This window comes from Taudactylus pleione, unplaced genomic scaffold (genome assembly GCF_031769625.1).
Source record: "Taudactylus pleione unplaced genomic scaffold, aTauple2 ptg000250l, whole genome shotgun sequence".
NCBI classification, from domain to species: Eukaryota; Metazoa; Chordata; class Amphibia; order Anura; family Myobatrachidae; genus Taudactylus; species Taudactylus pleione.
The window spans coordinates 6,318,697-6,338,361 of record NW_028284652.1 but is presented as its reverse complement, the minus strand read 5'-3'; the positions used below and the strand labels follow the sequence as shown (position 1 = coordinate 6,338,361).

At 43.8% G+C, this 19,665-nt stretch overlaps 1 protein-coding gene across 1 annotated transcript; it reads left to right on the top strand.

Moving 5' to 3' along the window:
* Positions 1-6,312: 6,312 nt before the first annotated feature.
* On the top strand, positions 6,313-15,143 carry LOC148515362 (uncharacterized). Its single transcript, XM_088480146.1, has 4 exons — positions 6,313-6,417; positions 7,293-7,981; positions 9,311-9,619; positions 12,676-15,143. The coding sequence occupies exons 2-4, from the start codon at positions 7,297-7,299 to the stop codon at positions 12,939-12,941; spliced, it is 1,260 nt and encodes a 419-aa protein (XP_088336272.1). The 5' UTR covers positions 6,313-6,417; positions 7,293-7,296; the 3' UTR covers positions 12,942-15,143.
* Positions 15,144-19,665: the final 4,522 nt, after the last annotated feature.

Genomic DNA, 19,665 nt, shown 5'->3' with positions numbered 1-19,665 from the left:
GGAGAGTATGAGAGCGATGTCAGGAGGGCATTGTTCAGACCAAAAGAAAATGGCCACTGCTCTCTCACAGTACCTACACAGCCAGGAACATATTGCTGCAGGACTGAAATACAGAAAAATGGCCACTGCCCTCTTGCACTATGGACATGTATGGTGTATATGTTTCATACTTGCTGACTCTGGCCGGGAGGCTCACGAAAATCGGGTGGCTCTCCCGGCCCCAAGCAAGAGAGGTCCAGTTTTCCGATCTGGCCACCCCCTCCACTGCCCTATACTTTCTTGCTGGGTGCCACTCAGGGAACACTGGGCCACTGGGAGTCTGCCACTAGGCTGGATTGCAGCATTAGATATGGATCAGATGTAGCTGCATATGTGCGGCTCTGTCACCAGTGCCTCTGCCTCCTCCCCACCTGGTGCCTCTACCCCCTCTCACCAGTGCCCCTGCCCCTTTCCAATCTGTAACTCTACCTCCGTCCCTACTGTTGCCTCTGCCTCCTCCCAATTAGTACTGCTGCCTTCCTCCCTACTTGTGCCTCTGTCCCCTTCTTACTGGTGCCTCTGCCTCCCCCCACTTGTACCTCTCCTTACCTGTGCCTCTGCATCCCTCCCCACCTGTGCCTCTGGAAGTTAGTATGTCATGCACACCTCTTATCGAGACCCTCTGCATGCCTATGAACTGATCCCGCCCATTGTGTTAGTGAGTGTAGAAGCAGCCATCATCATTAGTATCTGGATTACCAACAGCCCCATGTTAGGTAGCAAAAATCTCAGATCACTGTGCGAACGGTCCGAAGACGCATGATTTGTGTAAAAGACACACACGACATTCCAGTAGAAATAAACTTTACCATGCTTCCTAATACCTGGTTGCCACACACTAGTCTCTAAATTGTAATCACACATGCATGGAGATCCATTGGACTACACATAGCTCAATTCTCGCCTGAGCAGATCGATTTTTCACAATACTACACATTCGCAGTTGAGTAAAAACTGCTCACTGCATCCACATTTTCCACAGTGTCTGACTCAGAATAAGGCCCATAGTGTACTCATTACTGTGTTTTATTATGATTGTGGTCATTCCCAATCACTCTTATCACTTTATATACTGAAGTGCTAAAAGTCATGGGATAGCAGTATGTAAAGGCAATGGTAGGTGGCGTCACCGTACTATGACGTCTTGGAAATGCCCAGACCTGCATCAGTTGTAATCTGATATCTCATGAGTCAGATTGAACACCAGCTTGGCTGCTCATGGCAAGGCAACGTGAATTCACTATGTAACACATTTTATTTTTTTTGTTTGTCCTTGTGTTTGAAATGTTATTTCCTAATTGCTTATGCCCCAAAAGTATAGAAAATTACAATTATTCCCCACAAACTATGCTTTTGTGACCTGGTCAGAGATATTTTGAAATGTTCTTATTTTTCCAAGACATTTCTGATACTACAGTACAGTTGCAATGCGGGGGCTGAGGGGAGCCCCATAACGCCTCCAAATTCTGCTTCATATTGCCAGGAGTTTGCAGGAATGGTAAGCTCACCGGGGATCAGCTGGGTGTATATCACAGCCGCCACCAGGACAGAGCATAGAGCCGCATCCCAACCAAGTTTCCCTGCTTTCTTAGCCTTTGGGACATCAGGAACACCTAGACGCCCTGCAACAGCTGACACTTGCCACAGCAGACAGAGGAGCTGATTCCGAGGCTCAGCTGAGTGTATATCACAGCCACCACCAGGACAGAGCATACAGCCGCATCCCGACCAAGTTTCCCTGCTTTCTTTGTCTTTGGGACATCAGGGATACCTAGACGCCCTGCAACAGCTGACACTGGCCACAGCAGACAGAGGAGCTGATTCAGAGCACGATGTGTATGCATATTGCGTAGGCAGTGCAATCGCACAGCAATGTATTAGCACCCCCAGTATTTCATAGAGAGCGATCACATAGTGTATGCAGACACCCATCAGCCTGTCTTAAGACGCCCATTTGTGCATGTCACGTCCAGGAAGTGTATGCAACTATCGGTACATCGGGTAACATTGGATGCAATCGCAGCGCTTGAGGTTGACCATACCTTGCCGTAAGCACTGCGAGCACTTCAGTGTAAAAACAAGCCAGGTGCCGTGTACTATGATGCTGGCTTATAATTATGCACACCTCTAAAATGCTGTTGAGATGCTCAGGCACGTCTGCGTTTGCACCTCCAATGCCCCGTTTTTAATGGCCAGTTCCTGTTACCACCTACAAACAGCTTCCCCTGTCACTTACTCTGCTTGGCTGTCTATGCGCATCGTGCGAGTGCATTGTGAACTTTCGCTAAGGTGTGCGCACGTGCACTGCGATGCATACGCATGCACACAATGCATACACACTGCAAACCATCGCCAGCAGCGAGCATTTGCATCTTAGCGAGCGGGTCTGAATGAGCTTCAGAGTTCTGTGTGGGGACAAATAACATCAAGTGGGAGCCACTGATGGATTTCAGGAAGGTGTTGATGCTCTCACTACACACTAAGTTTGGCCTTATGAAACCATTTGTTAGTGCTCTAGATAAGGATTCGGCAGCCTTCAAATACCTTCAAGACTTCTTCCCTAAAGTATGTATGCACTTGCCTATGCTGGCACCCCCACCGGGTCCATCACTGATGAGGCCGCTGGATACACACATCGTTTAGTGTGTACCCAGTATCTGAGGTAAAGGTAAAAGCCAGTGTTTTTGTGGGGCCACAGATTAAGAAGATCCTGCAGTGCAAGGAATTCCCAAAGATGCTCACTCAGGAGAAGGAAGTCGCAGTGGCAAAAAATTTTGTTACATAGTGTATCGGAGTTCAAACATGGCATGATAGTGGATGCCCAAAATATGGGACAATCCATTTCTGAAGATGTGCGGACATTCAACATTGCTCAATCTACGATGTCACCTGAGTACAGGGAATACCTCACGGAAGGCATAACCATTCCCCATGGACATCGCAGTGGCCGACCACGGGTGCTTAATAATCGTGACCAGCGGCGTCTGCCCATAATTGTTCGTGGTAATAGACAAGCAACACTGGCTCAAATCACATCCACATTCAATGCAGGAGGTACCAAAAGCATGTCCAGCAGGTTAGTGCAGCGTTCTTTAGTTTCCATGGGATATGGGACCAGAAGACCTACCAGAGCGCCCCTGTTAACACTACTACATCGGACATAGTGCCTCACCGGGCTTGTCACGTCGCTAATTGGACCCTGTAGGACTAGCAACATGTGCTGTGGTCAAATGAGTCGCGGTTCAAGTTGTTGTGGACTGATGGTAGGGTTTGGATCTCATGAGACCATGACTCCAGTTGTCAACAAGGCACCTGCAGGCTGGTGGTGGTTCCATAATGGTGTAGGGTGTGTTCATGTGGCCTGGGTTTGGCCTGCTGGTCCGCCAGGACATGTTGTTGACCGGTAACCGCTACGTTGCATTGCTTGATGACCATTTGCAGCCCGTCATGGACTTCATGTACCCCCACAATGATGGATTGTTCCAGCATTATAATGCACTGTCTCATCGATACCAAGTTGTCCACAATTGGTTTGAGGAGCATTTTGGAGAGTGCAAATGAATGGTGTGGCCACCACGTTCACCCGACATAAACGCAATTGAGCATTTATGGGACATGGTGGCAGGTGCATTCGCACCCAAGATCCTGCACCAACAAATATCAGGGATCTGTGGGAAGCTATTCAGACGGCATGTGGCAACATCTCTCCAAAGGTCTTCCGTCCACTTGTCGAATCAATGCCACACAATACTTGACATCGATCCGAAAATTTTTGGAACTTCAGTGTATCATGCTGTCATGTCAGTGCTATCATATCGATGTTACTACTTGTGTTTAGACTCTTGTACGAGTTTGAAATATATCTAAAAATGTGTTTTATAGTGTGATGAAACATAGGGTATACTTATGATATGGAGAAGTAGAATATCCTATAATGGGCATGTGGAGCAGAGGGTTCTAATGGCATAATGATAAAGTGATAGGTGATGTGGAAGGACTGATGACATAAAAAGGGCATGTGGAGGAGTCTGGTGGCATAAAAGTGGCATGTGAAAGGGTATAATGGCATAAATTAATATCCAGTACCTACTAAAGATATAGCTGTTTTGCTCTTATTCTATATGAGCATCAATGGCATATCTATAATGGGTGCAAGCTGTGCCCACATCACACATCCATATATAGTTATACTTACGTCTCAGCAGTCTCACAGAGAATATGGCGACACTCATTTTCCTGGTAACTGGCACATGCGCAGTAGAGATGTCCCTGGAAATAAGGTGCGAGTGCCTTTTTCTAATAGACCCGCGCATGTGTAATAGATTCTGGCACCAGGGCAGAATCTACTGTGCTGCCATAAAGGAGGGGGGTCTGCACCGAGGGTCAGATTCAGAAGCGAATGCAAATGCAAACGCAACTGCAATTGCTTACAGATCGCATTTGCTAAAATATGCTAATGCCTGCCAAAGCACAGCCAACTTAAAGACGCCCACTGCTGCCTTCTCATATCCGTCCAATGTTGCACTCCTTTGTATATATCGGTACCAATGACGCACATCTAGCAGTCACGCAGCATCTACGGCCAGGGGCGTTTCTAGAGAGGAGGGGGCCAGTGTGCAGTTTCTGACATGGGCCCCCTCCTCTCTGCCCGGCAACTCACTGAGCTGTGCGCGGCCAGCGCCGGAGTTATAGACTCTGGGCACTAGAGTGCGCCCAGAGTCTATAGAGTATGTGCAGGTCACCGGGAAAATGGCTGTGGCGGCCATTTTCCCTGTACTGCGCATGCGCAAATGATGGGAAAATGGCCGTGTTGGCCATTATTTACAACGCCGGACTCCCGCGCCGACGTGGGACTACAAAGAGGCGAATAATACTATGGGTGTCCGTGTGCCCCGCACACCCTGCACCCATTATAGATACGCCCCTGTCTACGGCAGGTCTGACCAGCCACAAACACTGCAGCTCTCCTCACATGCAGAGAGGTCTCATGCTGTGAATGCAATTGCTATGGCTAATTTATGCACGCCCATGAAACAGCACTGAAACTGTCAGACACACCTGCGTTTACTTAACCACCCCCATTACCTTCCCCAAATGTGGACCATATGACACTCACTTTGCAAATGGATCCTTTATGCATACGTAATCGCAATGCAATCACAACGCATGCACAATGGCAAATAATAGCTCCATCTGCGTAAATATCGGCATTGCGTTCGCTGCTGAATCAGGCCCCGGGTCTGCACACGGGCCCTCTCCTCTTTTAAAACACCCCTTGATGAGCATTGTTATTTGATCCGTGCATAGTGTACTGTATTATAACAGAGTGTAATTGGGGGGAATTCAACTCCCGTTTTCAGTGCAATGTGCTGCTCCCTAATGGCACTACTTTAATGCCGGATATGCACGCAGTTATCGCACATCACACAGAATTGAATTCCCATTAAATATCCCATTTATTATCCAGCAAAAGATGGTCTCTGTAGACCATTTAGGATTATTTTTTTATATTATTTCAAATGAGTCACACATGCTGGCCATGCCCAGTTTAGCAAAATTCAGAACGGGGTGGGGGAGGGGAACGTAGCGTAGGCATGCTCCTGGCACCATGGCTCCACCTCTTACTGTGAATATATGCGTGTGTATATGTATGTACAGTATGATGTGTATATAAAATATATATATATATATATATATATATATATGTTTTAATTATATAAAATATAAATTTCCTTCTACCCCTGCTGCACTTGTCCTTATTTCCAAATTTTGCCTATAATGAGACTGATTATCCCAGGGGCAGAAGATTTTCACTCATACATGCGCCTACAGTGGGTACCATTCCTCTTGGCTTTGATCAATCTCGCCTCACGGTTTATATTCTGTCCATGTAAAATATGGGAATGTCAATTTCTAATATTTATTTAAAAAAGCCTTAAAAAACTCTTAAAACCCTTTAGTAATTCTATCTATCTATCTATCTATCTATCTATCTATCTATCTATCTATCTATCTATCTATCTATCTATCTATCTATCTATCAAGCCTTCCTCTGTATTCATCTCCTCTTTGTGTATAATGATGTGTGAGGTGCACTATTATCATGCAATCAGCAGAATGTGTAAGGTAGTAATTAGCTTGGACTGGTTTGTTCATTTGTATAATGTAGGTGATTTGTCATTGGCTGACGATGATGTCATCCTGTGAGGAGGGGCGGAGGCTCGTCATTCAGTGTCACCCTCTGCACACACATACACACAAGGCAAGCACACACACAAAGGACATGCACAAGCCCTGACAGTCAGGAACCAGTCATGCACAGATGAGGCCAAGTGTACAGAAAAACTCACTCCCTGAGGAGGGGAACAGCTGACAAAGGTATACTAGTGCCAGAGCTTATATATGATTTAATTATTAGTAAGTCTCGAAAAATGCTGATTGCAGCAAATATGTATTTTACAGTTGTGTATATATAGTTATATATAATGTGTGTGTGCATGTGTCTAATGTTTTTATTGCAAAGCACAAATGTATTTTAATATTGGTTTTATATACTCTCATATCAGTACTAATTTACAGACATAGAACTGCAAATTGTAAGTGGTGCAATGCTGGGTAGCTGATCCTGTACCGCCACAAACATTCTCCATTCACATGTACAGTAATAATTGATAGTATAGATATGTATGCATATTATGCACATTTGTTATACAAGTGATTAAATGAACCTACACATGCCATGTGTTATGTTTGTTTCTCATGTGGTATGTATGGCCTGTGTAATTGGTTCTGCAAGGCAGTGATGTTATAGAAACCCTGCAGTATGTGAAGGTGAACTGTGCGTATTAGATGGAGCTCACGTTTGAGAGGAGAGGCTTCACTGCAGAGCCTCTATTGGGAAGGAGAGAAAAGGACTTAAATAATGTGGTAAATGCATAAGTATTTTGTTTATATCCACATTTAGCATGACAGAATGTAGCTGTGTGACTATGCAATCTAGACCAGCAGTTTCTGTCTGCTGTAATTGCTGTGACTTGGATCTCCAATGAACACTAGAATTGCAGCGTTTTTCACTGCATATGGTCCACAGAAGCCAGACTGTAACTTCAGCCATCTTTTGACAGTCTGGATTAGATGTCCCAGAGCAAGCAAAGATTCAAGGCTATGTATTTATTGTATCAGACATAACTCATTAAGAAAGGTAGAATTTAGTTGTACTTATTAGTCATAAAATATGTACTTTTGTTTAATAGCATCATGCCTCCTGTGCCTCTAGAAGATCGTTCGGCTCCCCTGCCACGACCCCGTTCCCTTCCTCTGCGGTCTATGCCACATTCAAGGATGGCACCTGAGGTCAGAGGTCTGCAACCTGGACACAGAGCACCATCTCATGCTGACCTCACTTTGCCTGGTACGCTCCCACAAACTCAACCCCCCCGCTGGCCACGGGAACCTTGTTCTCGTCGGAGGGGTTCTCCCCCATCAACTTCCCCACGTTCTCCTTCGTGCTTCCGTTGGGCTCTTCATCCATTAAAATGTGGCTGCAGAGGCTGTTGGCGTCTACTTCGCCCTCCAAGGAAGTCTGTGGGCTCCTCCTGCAGCTGCGACCCCATTGTGACTTTTGACCCGCAATTCATGGGGGGTTCAAGGGTGAGCTATGATGAGGATGATGATTACAGTGTACGGGCCATTTGGCCGGATGAGCTGGCACGGAAAATTATGTCTCGGACAAGAGGAGGAATGCTTGGTGGAACGCCACTGTTACTGGACTGCAGAGGATTAGAGGGAATGGGGGTTGATAAGCCAGTACCTCCTCATTCTCCCCCTCCACCCTCAACACCACCCCCAATGTCTCCAGTTGGTGGGTCCAACAGAAGACTTCAAAGTTTGTACCTTCTCCTGGAACCCTTAAGTGAAAAAGAGAGTTCTGGAGGAGCAAGGGGTGAGTGAAATATACTTTGGAATCTTGCATGCTTATTATTGATTGGTGTTCACAGCAGATTGTGACCTGTGGAAATTATTGTATCTCGCTGAATTATGGTAAAGTAAAATCTATATCTTGAACTCTGAATTAACTTTGCTTTCCCTCTGAGGAAGATCATAGCAGATATAGTTTAGCAGTTGTCACTGACAAATGGTTCCCATCCTAGCAGTGTATTATTGGGAGGTGGAATAAGAAAAGATTGACATAAGTGATTGGACTAGGACCAAAAGAAATACAGGAAAAAAGGCTTCCTTAAAATCCCTAAAAAGTTAACAATTTAAAAACCGGTAGTGAAGTAGAGAGGGTTACAGAGGACACAGATAAAAGTGGTGACGTGTTCTGCAGCAATACACTCTAATTATGTGAGGCAGCATGGATAGCGTAGTGGTTAGCATTACTGCCTCACAGCACTAAAGTCTCGGGTTCGCTTCCAACCAAGGGCCTGGCGTCTGTATGATCTTCCCGTGTTTTTATGGCTTTCCTCCGGGTGCTCTGGTTCTCTCCCACAATTTAAAGTCATACTGGTTAATTGAGTTCTGACAAAAAAAAAAAAAAGAACCCTAGTGGATATGTGTATACATATGGTAAGGAATATTGATTGTAAGGTTTGGAATATGAGTGCACTATATAAATAACTGGCAATAAATCGGTATAACAGGTTAATAAATTGGCACGCATTGAAGCAGGTGAGAGGACTATGACTGTTCAAGTTTACAATTTGGACAACAAAAATTCATGGGTAATACTATAATACTATGGTGACTCATATTAGGTGTCAGAATGAGCAGGAAGATGTTGGGTCAAGCAGCACTTTAGTCACAGTGATTAACAAGGCATGATGTAAGCCGGAAAGAGGGAAACCTACATGTATACACGTGACACCTTGCATGCATGTGTGTGGTGACACACGAGTACAAATATGCATCACTGTATGATCTGTCTGCTGGGTTATGCAACCTAGAGACTGAATTAATTTCTTAAAGGACCACTAATCCTAGAATACAAGTTATATAACTATAAATTGCTCCTAAAATTATATAGATAGATATTTGTGGTCACATGAAAGCAAGATATTGTACTAGGCTTAAGAGCCCTGCTCGCTGTGTTCTTCAATAATCAAAGGCAGGATATTTCATGTGCATAGCCATAGAATAAGTATTCACAAGCAAAACAATGAAATATCTTCAATAACATATATATTTAGTATCCCGTTTATAAAAGCTATAATATATTTTATGTTTTGTGTTCCCTTATCAATGTGGTTAACACTGAGTCATTTTCTGGCAGTTCTGGCTGAGCCCCTCGCTGATGACTGTGTTTCGGCAACGGAAGTTTCCCCTGCTTCCCCTTTGTCTCCTGACCTTGAAAAAGCTGAATTGAGCCCCATCTTGCCTTTCCTCTTTTTGGGCAATGAAAAGGATGCCCAAGACCTAGGCCAAATGGTCACCCTCAACATAGGACATGTTTTGAACGTTACCACTCATCTGCCCTTGTACCATGCTGAATCTGGGGCCTTGCGTTATAAAAGACTGCCAGCCACTGACAATAGCAAGCAGGACCTCCGCCAGTACTTTGAGGAAGCCTTTGAATTCATTGGTAAGTCGAGTTCTCATAAGATAAAATGACCTTAAATGCAAATCTTTCCATATTGGACATATGTCAATAGTAGAAACCATTATACTAACCAAATTGGTGTGTCCTCAATATGGACCAAGAAAACATAGATCAATCACAAGGCACAATCCACTACCAGACAAACCTCCATATATCAACCCAACAAACATTCACTAATGAGTATGTTCTATCATTAGTGGCTCAGATATTTGATATTGTTCATGCGTATAATCTTTTGGAACTCTCCATTATAGGATGTAAATGGCACTTACCTACAGGCTACAATTGTCTTCTTATGACATTTTTTTAATAAAAAAAATAAAAATTCACCACTAACTTATTCCTTACATCCTGTATTTTCAGTTCTATCAAGTGTGGCTGATATGTCGTCATTCATGTTTGTGAAAGCTACATGCAGATATTTCATATAAAGTGGCTTCTATTTTACATCTTTGCTTTTTATACTATATACATATTTTATTTCTCAACCTCATACATCATTACCTTTTACGCCTGTTTTCTCTCTTGATCTACTCAATATTGCTGTGTTTTTGTTTCTGTAAAAAGAGTGTGGGCACACCAACATGCTGCAAATTTATTTTAGGGGTTAACTTGGCCTTTAGCCACTTGAAAACAAGGAATTTCTATTACTGAAAGGTTTTCATAAAAGAAAACTAGTCTATATCCTCACCAGTGGCATCACAAGGGGGGTGCAGGCCGCACCCGGATGTCGGCCGAGGGGTAACACCAAGGTGCTTTCAGAAGCCTCCTCAATGATAGAAGCCAGTTGCTGCACTGTAGTATTAAGTGCAGTACTCGGCTCCTGACACTGTGAGGGAGCCGGCACTGCACACAGGGCAGTCTGCACCCCCCCCCACCAGTAAGAAGCACAGAACCATGGGAGGTTCGGACAGTGTGGCAACGCCCCCTGCCCGTGAAGCCACACCCATGCCCACGAGGTCACAGATCGTTTTCGACCCCATTTTACAGCGTCCCTCCCCGAACCGGATGACACCACGGGGAGAGACGCCACTGATCCTCACAAACCTTAACATCGGAGTATGTGATGTTTCTTAACTGCTAGTCCAGTGGTTTTCAAACTGTGTGCTGCAGGGCACTTGCAGGGGGGCCACGGGTATGTGGCCCAGGAACAAATTATGGTCAATGTGATAGGCAAAACCAGTCTGGGAGGTGCCAATCATAAAATATGTGGACAAACAGAAATGCAACCATGTCCACTACCACAGAACTGATACTCGGGATAACAGATAAGCACAATTTACTTAATTTGATAACCTGTCCTGAATTTCTCAATAAGAAACTTTTGGATTAGGGGTGCCGTGAAAAAAAAAATGTTGCTACTCTTGGAGGGTGTCGTGATTAAAGAAAGTTTGGGAACCACTGTGCTAGTCAATTGGACATTTTCTGAACTCCTTCTGAACTCTTTTTCGCCTCAAATACCTTAAATTTTCACCTTAAACTTTTCTTTTTTTTTTTTTTTAACCATCAAATACAAAAAGTAATGATTTTCCAGATTACTTTGGGTCAGTTTTACCATAAATTGAAGGCTTACAAAAACATTAAAGTTGCAATCCCCTCTAAAAATTAGGTGTGTCTATGATGCTGGCTACACATTAGACAATGTATACCCAGCACGACATCGCCAGCTACTGGAACAGGCATTCTGCAGCATGGCATCCCCCGTCGGCCCTGTAGCAGGGCATATCATGGGTGCACACTTGACAATGTGCCCTAAATGTCGCCTAGTGTGTACCCAGTATAAGATGGCTCGTAGAGTTGTTTGTTTTACATTAAGATTTAGGGGTACATTTATTAAAGTGAGCGTTTTTAGCAATGCGTTTTAGAAGAGATGTTGCCCATAGCAACCAGTCAGATTCTAGTTATTATTTTCTAGAAGGTGCTACTGCACTTAAATGTTAAGTAGAATCTGATTGATTGCTATGGGCAACATCTCTTTTAAAACTCACTTCTAAAAACTCTTACTTTAGTAAATTTACCATTTAGAGTTAAACTTCTATTCAATGATTTCCAATTTTCTGTCATGGAATTACCATGGCACCCACAATCTCATGACTTTAGATGGGCAGAGAAAAAATCATTCCACTTCCATCCCACATGTCCATTGAGGATCTCGGTGACTGACTGGCTCAGCCTAAGAGATCAGGTTAATGTAACTAAACGTTTCCAGGAGAGATGCACCTTTAACAAAAAGCCGTTTTTTTTTTGTTTTTTTTTTTAAATCTGCTGTGAAAGAAACAAAGTAAAAAAAAGATTGCACCATCAGTCTAGGATATTTTGACTTGATGTCCTGTAAAAAAGAAAAAGAAAAAAAAAACTGACTTTTTAATTTTCTGATGTTGACCTTTGAGTATAGGGCCCGTCACAGACCCGCTCGCTAGGCTGCGTTCGCACACAGCCTGCCCATGTTTGCAATCTGCGTATAAGTCCAAGTGCGCAAACTAGTCCATGCGATCGGGAAGCGTTCGCCTGCTGCGCATAACCAGCTCGCTAGATTGAGTGACAGGACAAGCCGTTTATGGGTGGTGACAGAGGATGGTCGATGAAAACGGGGGTCTGGTGGTGTGAACGCAGGCGTGACTGAGCGTCTTAACACTGTTTCAGAGGTGTGAATAATTAAGACACAGCATCATAGTACACGTCACATGGTTAAATTACACAGTGAAGCACTCGCAGTGCTTGCGGTAGGGTATGGTCAACCACAAGTGCTGCGATCGCTTCCGATGGTACTCGATATTAACGATTGTTCCATACACTTCCTGGAGATGACGTGGGAAAGTGGGCGTCTATATACACACCGCGATCGTACACCAAGACATACAGTAGTGGGCGTGCTAATGCCTTGCGATCACGGGATTTGCATACTTTGGCTGTGTGAAAATGCATCTAGCAAGCGGGTCTGAATCGAACCCATAGTACCAAGGTGACCCTTTGTAAGAGTGCAAATACTGTTATTTTTACCGGGATAAGACTTTTCATTTTCTTGTTTATTGTTGCAGAAGAGGCTCAGCAGGAAGGAAAAGGAGTCCTTATCCACTGCCAGGCTGGGGTCTCCCGTTCTGCCACTGTGGTCATTGCATATCTGATGAAGCACACTCTGATGACTGTGGGAGACGCCTACAAGTTTGTGAAGGGGAAGCGTCCAATTATATCTCCCAACCTGAACTTTATGGGGCAGCTCCTGGAGTTTGAGTCAGATTTAAACACAGGAATTACCCCAAGAATCCTGGTCCCCAGATTGAGGGGTGTTGAGACAGATGTATGAGAAAGGAGCTAGCGAGTGAGGAATGGTGGTATGCCAGTTTAAGAGTGGGGAAATGAGCAAAATGAAGAGACACTGTGAGACATGAGTACTCTACTAACAAAACCAACCAAAAATAGATAATTGACAGCCCATGAGAAATGCAGAATCAGGAACCAGCAGGCATGCAGCCTTTGCGTCCACAGGATATGCAGCTTTAGGACCCAGCGGAGTAGCTGCTTGCTCACAGTAAAGACCTACATCTGCAGGCTATATCCCCAAAGGACGTCTAGCCTGGCATATCCCAGTTCTTGCAGCCTCTGTGTCATTTGATGGGAAAACCTTAGAATTATTTTATTATGGGAATTTGATCAGGTTTAAATATTATGTTTTTGTTGTTTGTGGAACTAATCCACATGTAGCAATTTTACAATTGAAGGGAATGGAAAGCTTGGTTGTGTGAAAGTAGGTTGTGTGGAAGTTTAAATTACTTCAATTTAAGATGGTGGTGCACAAATCCCTTTTGGTGGAATGCTGTACAACAGTAATCCATAAGGTGGTTGCTGCAGATGCATTGTAGTAAAGTGATCTACTGCAGCATATGCATTGCCAAGCGCCAAATCATTGGACCTCTCCTATTGTAAAGTGGAGATTATTTGTAGAGTCCTCAACTCACCTTTATATTACCCCTGGTATCTCCCTGTGTATGTCCAAAATCTCAGCCTAACTAAAGGGGTCTATCCATTACACGACTTTTGGAACGATCCGACCAAAACCTGAAGGTTTTGGTTGCATTGTCCACAAAGTCGTGTAATGGATAGCCGGCAAGGACCAGTGATGCACGTGCACGCTGGGTCCTTGCCGACCCCGACTATCTTCGGAACATGCTGGTCAACCTGACGATGCACGTCAGGTTCCCCATGTTCTGAGATAGGAGGTCGGGATCCTGCACTGAAAGACGTTCAGTGAACGCCGTTCAGTGTGCGCACCACACCCGGCGAGCTGAAGGACCGAACGCAAGATGTTCAGTTTTTTAGGTCGCCTAATGGATAGGCCCCTTAATACTCTGAAATTGCTCCCAGTTTACCAGTTTTGTTTTCTCTCTGCGGTCTTAAGAATAACCCTGAATTCTACCCTAAAATGTAGACTAACATTTTCAAACCATCACCAGCATGCCCTTAGCTGGCATCCAGTGGTGGTACTCTTACATGTGGGCGTATGAGTACGTGACCACACTTTATTCAGCCCTGTTAGATGCTGAGACCTTTGCGTGGATGTAATGCACAGAATATGATCATACATACTGCCAAGTGAAAGGCATTAACATCGGCCAATTATTGCATTGTACCTTGGCCAGCAGGACAACCTTTGCTATGTTGCACACCACGGATATGGCCAAACTAAACGTTTGTTTCTATAGTCAACAAAATGTAAATATTTCAACCTGTTGGAGTTCTGTTTTTATAAAGACTTGAACTAGAATACTGGTTTTCTGTACTTGTGGATGGCTGAATCCACAAATACAATATAATGTATGAAGCCACTTGAGTTCGTTATGTAAAGAATTTCTGTATGTGTACCTGTCACACACACAAAGCAGGCAGCGGCCCAAATGTAATAGTGCGAGATTTGCAAAGTGCCAAGTTTCTGGGCGATTTAAGATTTAAAGCAGCAATTTTTACTATGCAAAACCATCTTGGTTTGCAGTGTAAAAAATTTATATTTTAAATCTTAGTGCTAAATTGCCACAATCTTGGCACTTTGCAAATCTCGCATCACTGAGCCTGATTCAGAGATGAATGCAGCGGAGCAAATTTCTTGCCACTGCGCATGCAACAAAGCCGCACTGCGCACGTGTGGCTGTTGATTAGTGACTGTGATCACAGAGAGGATTTATTTGCAAAGTGAGTGACAGGTAGTCAGCATTTGGGGGAGGTAACGGGGGGTGGTTAAAAAAACGCAGGCATATCAGGACAGTTTTCTGGGCATGCTCTAGTGAGCCTCTGAGACAGCATAGGCTTACACAAAAATTCAATGTGAGACCAATGTTTCCACTTTTGTACGTAAGTGGCAGGTGGGAGACTCCGTAGGTGGGCATCTCAGTGCCCAAGACATCAGCTAAGTAATTAGCATATTTTTGTAAGTCCTGTGCATCTGGAATCGCATCCCGACCGCTGGCATCCAGACTAAGTATTGGGGTTAGGGGGAGGGTTAGGGTTAGGCACTAGGGGGAGGTTAGGTTTAGGCTGCGGGGAGGGTTAGGATACTTACTGACAGGTGTCTGTATTCTAACCCTGTCGGGATGCGTTGGGATCCCGTACCCAACCCTCTGAATCAGGCTCTCCAATACATTTGGGCCATTTTTTAGGAGCCAACGACATCACTGTGTATAGATGCCCTCTTTTGTAGCATTGCCAGAGGCAAAAAACAAGCTATTTGTTAGTTTGTATTAAGGAGAATAAGTAGGAGGTTTTGTTTTTGTGGGGTTTTGTTTAATTGTAAAACAAAATTGTTGCTTAATTTGCAAAGCTAAGAGTCTAAGCAACATTTTTATATTATGTTTAGTTTGCAAATGAATACATTGGGACAGTCAAACACAGCTCTAATTAACCAAGTAAAAGGGAGAGAGGTTTAGGATAAAAAAGATGATTATGTAACATTAATCTTCTGGATGACAAAGGTGTAATCCCTTTCAGATGGAGCACTGGACTGCATTAGAGAGAGTGATTAAAGAGGAGAAAAAAACGGACAACACAGTATACCAGGGTTTTCCTTTTATTTTCAAGTACAAAGTGGACAATATTTTTGAAACAAAAACTTTTGCAACACAGTAATCATGTGCAATAAGGATCTGACAAACTAGTTTTTATATGACATTGTGAGAAAATGAGGTATATGCCTAAAACGTAGCACCCTTTCTTCCTAAAACCAGGGGTATTTTCATGCCTGCCCATCCCCCGTTATGTGTCTTAAATCTTCCGTGCGGGAGATCGAATTACCTCGGGCATTAAATCCCCTTATTACACTGTGAAACTGGGCATCCTCCAAAATGGAGGGGTAGCAACAAGGTGCCCGTAACCCCTATATCCCTTTCATTGCTCCCTACATTTTAACATGGGAACACCTGTTTATTTATTAAATTAAGCTATTTATTGAAATAAACCTTTTTATACAGAATTGTGCTGTCTTTGTTCAGTTTCCTGGGTTCTCTACAACATCTGCAGTTTGTTTTTTTTAAACACTTTTTGTTAAAGCATCATATCATATCAAATCACAAAACATCAAGCACAATGTGTCAGGTAAGAAAGGAGAGATGGTGCGCTGTAATTCAAATGTTGTCCAGTATGGGAACCAGCTGCTGACACCTGAGGGATCTTGCACAAACCCTCACAAAAAGCCTCAAGATGTAAAAAAGGTGTCTGTGCTAATTCCAATACAAAATGACCCAAGACTGTATAATAATTATAAAAATGTATTAAACATATATTTGTTAAATTTGTATAAGAGAACTGCAGTTCAAACTGAAAACATATACATACATTAATCATTGTGTAAATGTGCCTCCAAACATTACTACTTCATTTCCTTTTGAAACAACCCCTGAGAGAGGGGAGAAACTAGTCAAGGCTATACAGTGGACTGCTCTCATACTTTCTGCATACCTCTTATTAATGGGACATTACTTCTGTGGCTATCAGCGACATTGGAGAACTGCCTATCACCATCAGGGGCAGAGCCGTCTTTTTATCAGTGGAGAAGCGACATACCACACGGAGTCGCAGTATATAGGTATCCATTTTCTCCACCCATAACCAATTATACTGCTTTTAGTCACTACACCTGGTAGACTGGACATTGCTATATTCAACTCTATTACTTGGTTGTGAGTCGCTGGAGCGACGTTAAACTAAGGACATTGTCACATTTACTCCCCTGGCCTGGTCGGGACCCATCGGAGCGGTTCCACCATAAGGAGACGCCAGAATGTGGATTTATTGTGAGCAACTTAACACAGAATTTGGAGCCTGTGATCCAGAACATAACACAGGATTGTGCAATAGTCAGGTTGATTCCTGGCTTTCTTATGATACGGAGTTAACACATTGTGGTCATACAATATACGCATGAGCTTTTGCATTGGACAGGTGGCTCATTCCTCAAACGATCTTGTATGGTGACTATACATCAATATATTGTTTCACACCTAAAGCCTTTCTTTTCCTTATGTATATGTGATCAACTCCATATAAGGTACATAGTGGGGATTGAATTTTCCACTGGTCTCAAATACTCCATTGAGGCGTTTTATAGACACATTGTGTTTTAGTTCTATAACAGCAATATTGTGTTAGATATTTGCCACAAGTCGTAATGTTTGGAGGCACAATTACACAATGCTTAATGTATGTACATGTTTTTAGTTTGAACTGCAGTTCTCTTATACATGTTTACAGTGGTTGAAGTGTGCTGGTATGCAGCGGTATGTGACAATGTGTTTTTTTTTTTTCATGTGAAGCCTTTGTGTTTTATTTTTTATGTTCTATGTGTTTGTTTCTTTTTTTTCTTTTAATGTGTGTGTGCTTTTTTTTAATGTGAATCCTATGAGGGGAAATCAATGTGCATAATGTATAAGGGGTACTGCTACTGAATGGCAAATATGTTTAAGGGATACTAGAGTGTGGTGCACTATATTGAATAAAAGGGGCACACATAGGAAAAACACACACACACATAGAGGCCCCCGACAGGAAAAATATGTATGTGTGTTTTATCTGTGGGGGACCTATATGTATGTGTGTTTTTCCTGTTGGGGGGGCCTATATGAGTGTGTATGGTTTTCCTGAGGGGGGCCTATATGTGTGTGTGTTTTTCCTGTGGGGGGCCTCTATATATGTGTGTGTGTGTGTGTGTGTGTGCATGTGTGTATTTTTCCTGTGGGGGCCCATATGTGTGTGTGTTTCCTGTTGGGGGCCTCTGTTTGTGTGTATTTTTCTTGTGGGGGGCCTCTATGTGTGTGTGTGTTTTTCCTGTTGGGGGGCCTATGTGTGTGTGTGTGTTTTTCCTGTTGGGGGGCCTATATGTGTGTGTTTTTCCTGTTGGGGGGCCTATATGTGTGTGTGTGTGTTTCCTGTGGGGCCTATATGTGTGTGTGTGTGTGTTTTTCCTGTGGGGGGCCTATATATATATATATGTGTGTGTTTTTCCTGTGGGGGCCTATATGTGTGTGTGTGTTTTCCCTCTGGGGGGCCTATATGTGTGTTTGTGTGGGGGGGAGAGTTTCCTGTGGAGGGCCTATGCCAGTACGTGTGTGTTTTATCTGTGGGGGACCTATGTACAGTCAGGTGCATAAATATTGGGACATTGACAGAATTTTCAAATTTTGGCCTCTATTCACCACCACAATTGCTTTGAAATGAAACAAACAAGATGTGCTTTAACTGCAGACTTTCAGATTTAATTTGAGGGTAATTACATCCAAATCATGTGAACGGTGTAGTAATTACAACAGTTTCTCTATGTGCCTCCCACTTTTTAAGGGGCCAAAAGTAATGGGACAAACTAAACAATCCTAAATCTAACTTTCACTTTTTAATACTTTGTTGCAAATCCTTTGCAGGCAATTACAGCCTGAAGTCTGGAACGCATAGACATCACCAGACTCTGGGTTTCATTCCTGGTGATGCTCTGCCAGGCCTCTACTGCAAATGTCTTCAGTTCCTGCTTGTTCTTGGGGCATTTTCCCTTCAGTTTTGTCTTCATCAAGTGAAATGCATGCTCAATCGGATTCAGGTCAGGGGATTGACTTGGCCATTGCATAACATTCCACTTTTTAGCCTTAAAAAACTCTTTGGTTGCTTTTGCAGTATGCTTCGGGTCAATGTCCATCTGCACTGTGAAGCGCCGTCCAATGAGTTCTGAAGAATTTGACTGAATATGAGCATATAATATTGCTCGAAACACTTCAGAATTCATTCTGCTGCTTTTGTTAGCAGTCGACATCATCAATAAATACAAGGGAACCAGTTCTATTGGCAGCCATACATGCCCACGCCATGACACTACCAACACCATGCTTCACTGATGAGGTGGTATGTTTTGGATCATGAGCAGTTGCTTTCCTTCTCCATACTCTTCTCTTCCCATCACTCTGGTACAAGTTGATCTTTGTCTCATCTGTCCATAGGATGTTGTTCCAGATGTCGATCAACAGCCGGCCCTTTTGTAGTGCGCTCCGGAGCGAGAGAATTTCTCTCTCGCTCCGGGGCTTGCGCACGCCCAGTGCGGCCGCTGCGCTTGTGCAGGGCTTAAACATCGACCCACTTGCGAGCGGGTCTGAATGAGGTCCTATGTGTGGTGTAGTGTGAATAAGATTGTGCTACTGTGTGGCATCATTTGAATTGGGGGTACTAATATGTTGTCATGCCCCTTCCTTGTCAGACCACACCTCTACGGGATGCGCTGTTCCTTTATAGAATATGGGTGGGGGGCCAAACACCCTAGCACCGGCCCTGGGTATGACTAACCCCTACCCCTCCCTCCCAAGTACCTAACCCTAACCTCCCCCTCTAATGCCTAACCCTAACCTTCCCCTACCCGCACCCTAAATCTAACACTCCCTCACTGGTGCCGAAACCTAACCTCCCCCCTTTGTGCCTAACCCTATAACCCTTCCAACTTAACTTCGAGATGCTGGCAGTCGGGATTCTGGTGCCGGGATCCCGACGCTGTCAGGATTTCGGCACTGGTA

Coding starts and splice junctions, on each gene's coding strand:
- LOC148515362 (XM_088480146.1), top strand. CDS start 7,297: ATGCCTCCTGTGCCTCTAGAAGATCGTTCGGCTCCCCTGCCACGACCC. Junction 7,982..9,310: donor GAGTTCTGGAGGAGCAAGGG/GTGAGTGAAATA, acceptor ATTTTCTGGCAG/TTCTGGCTGAGCCCCTCGCT. Junction 9,620..12,675: donor GGAAGCCTTTGAATTCATTG/GTAAGTCGAGTT, acceptor TTATTGTTGCAG/AAGAGGCTCAGCAGGAAGGA.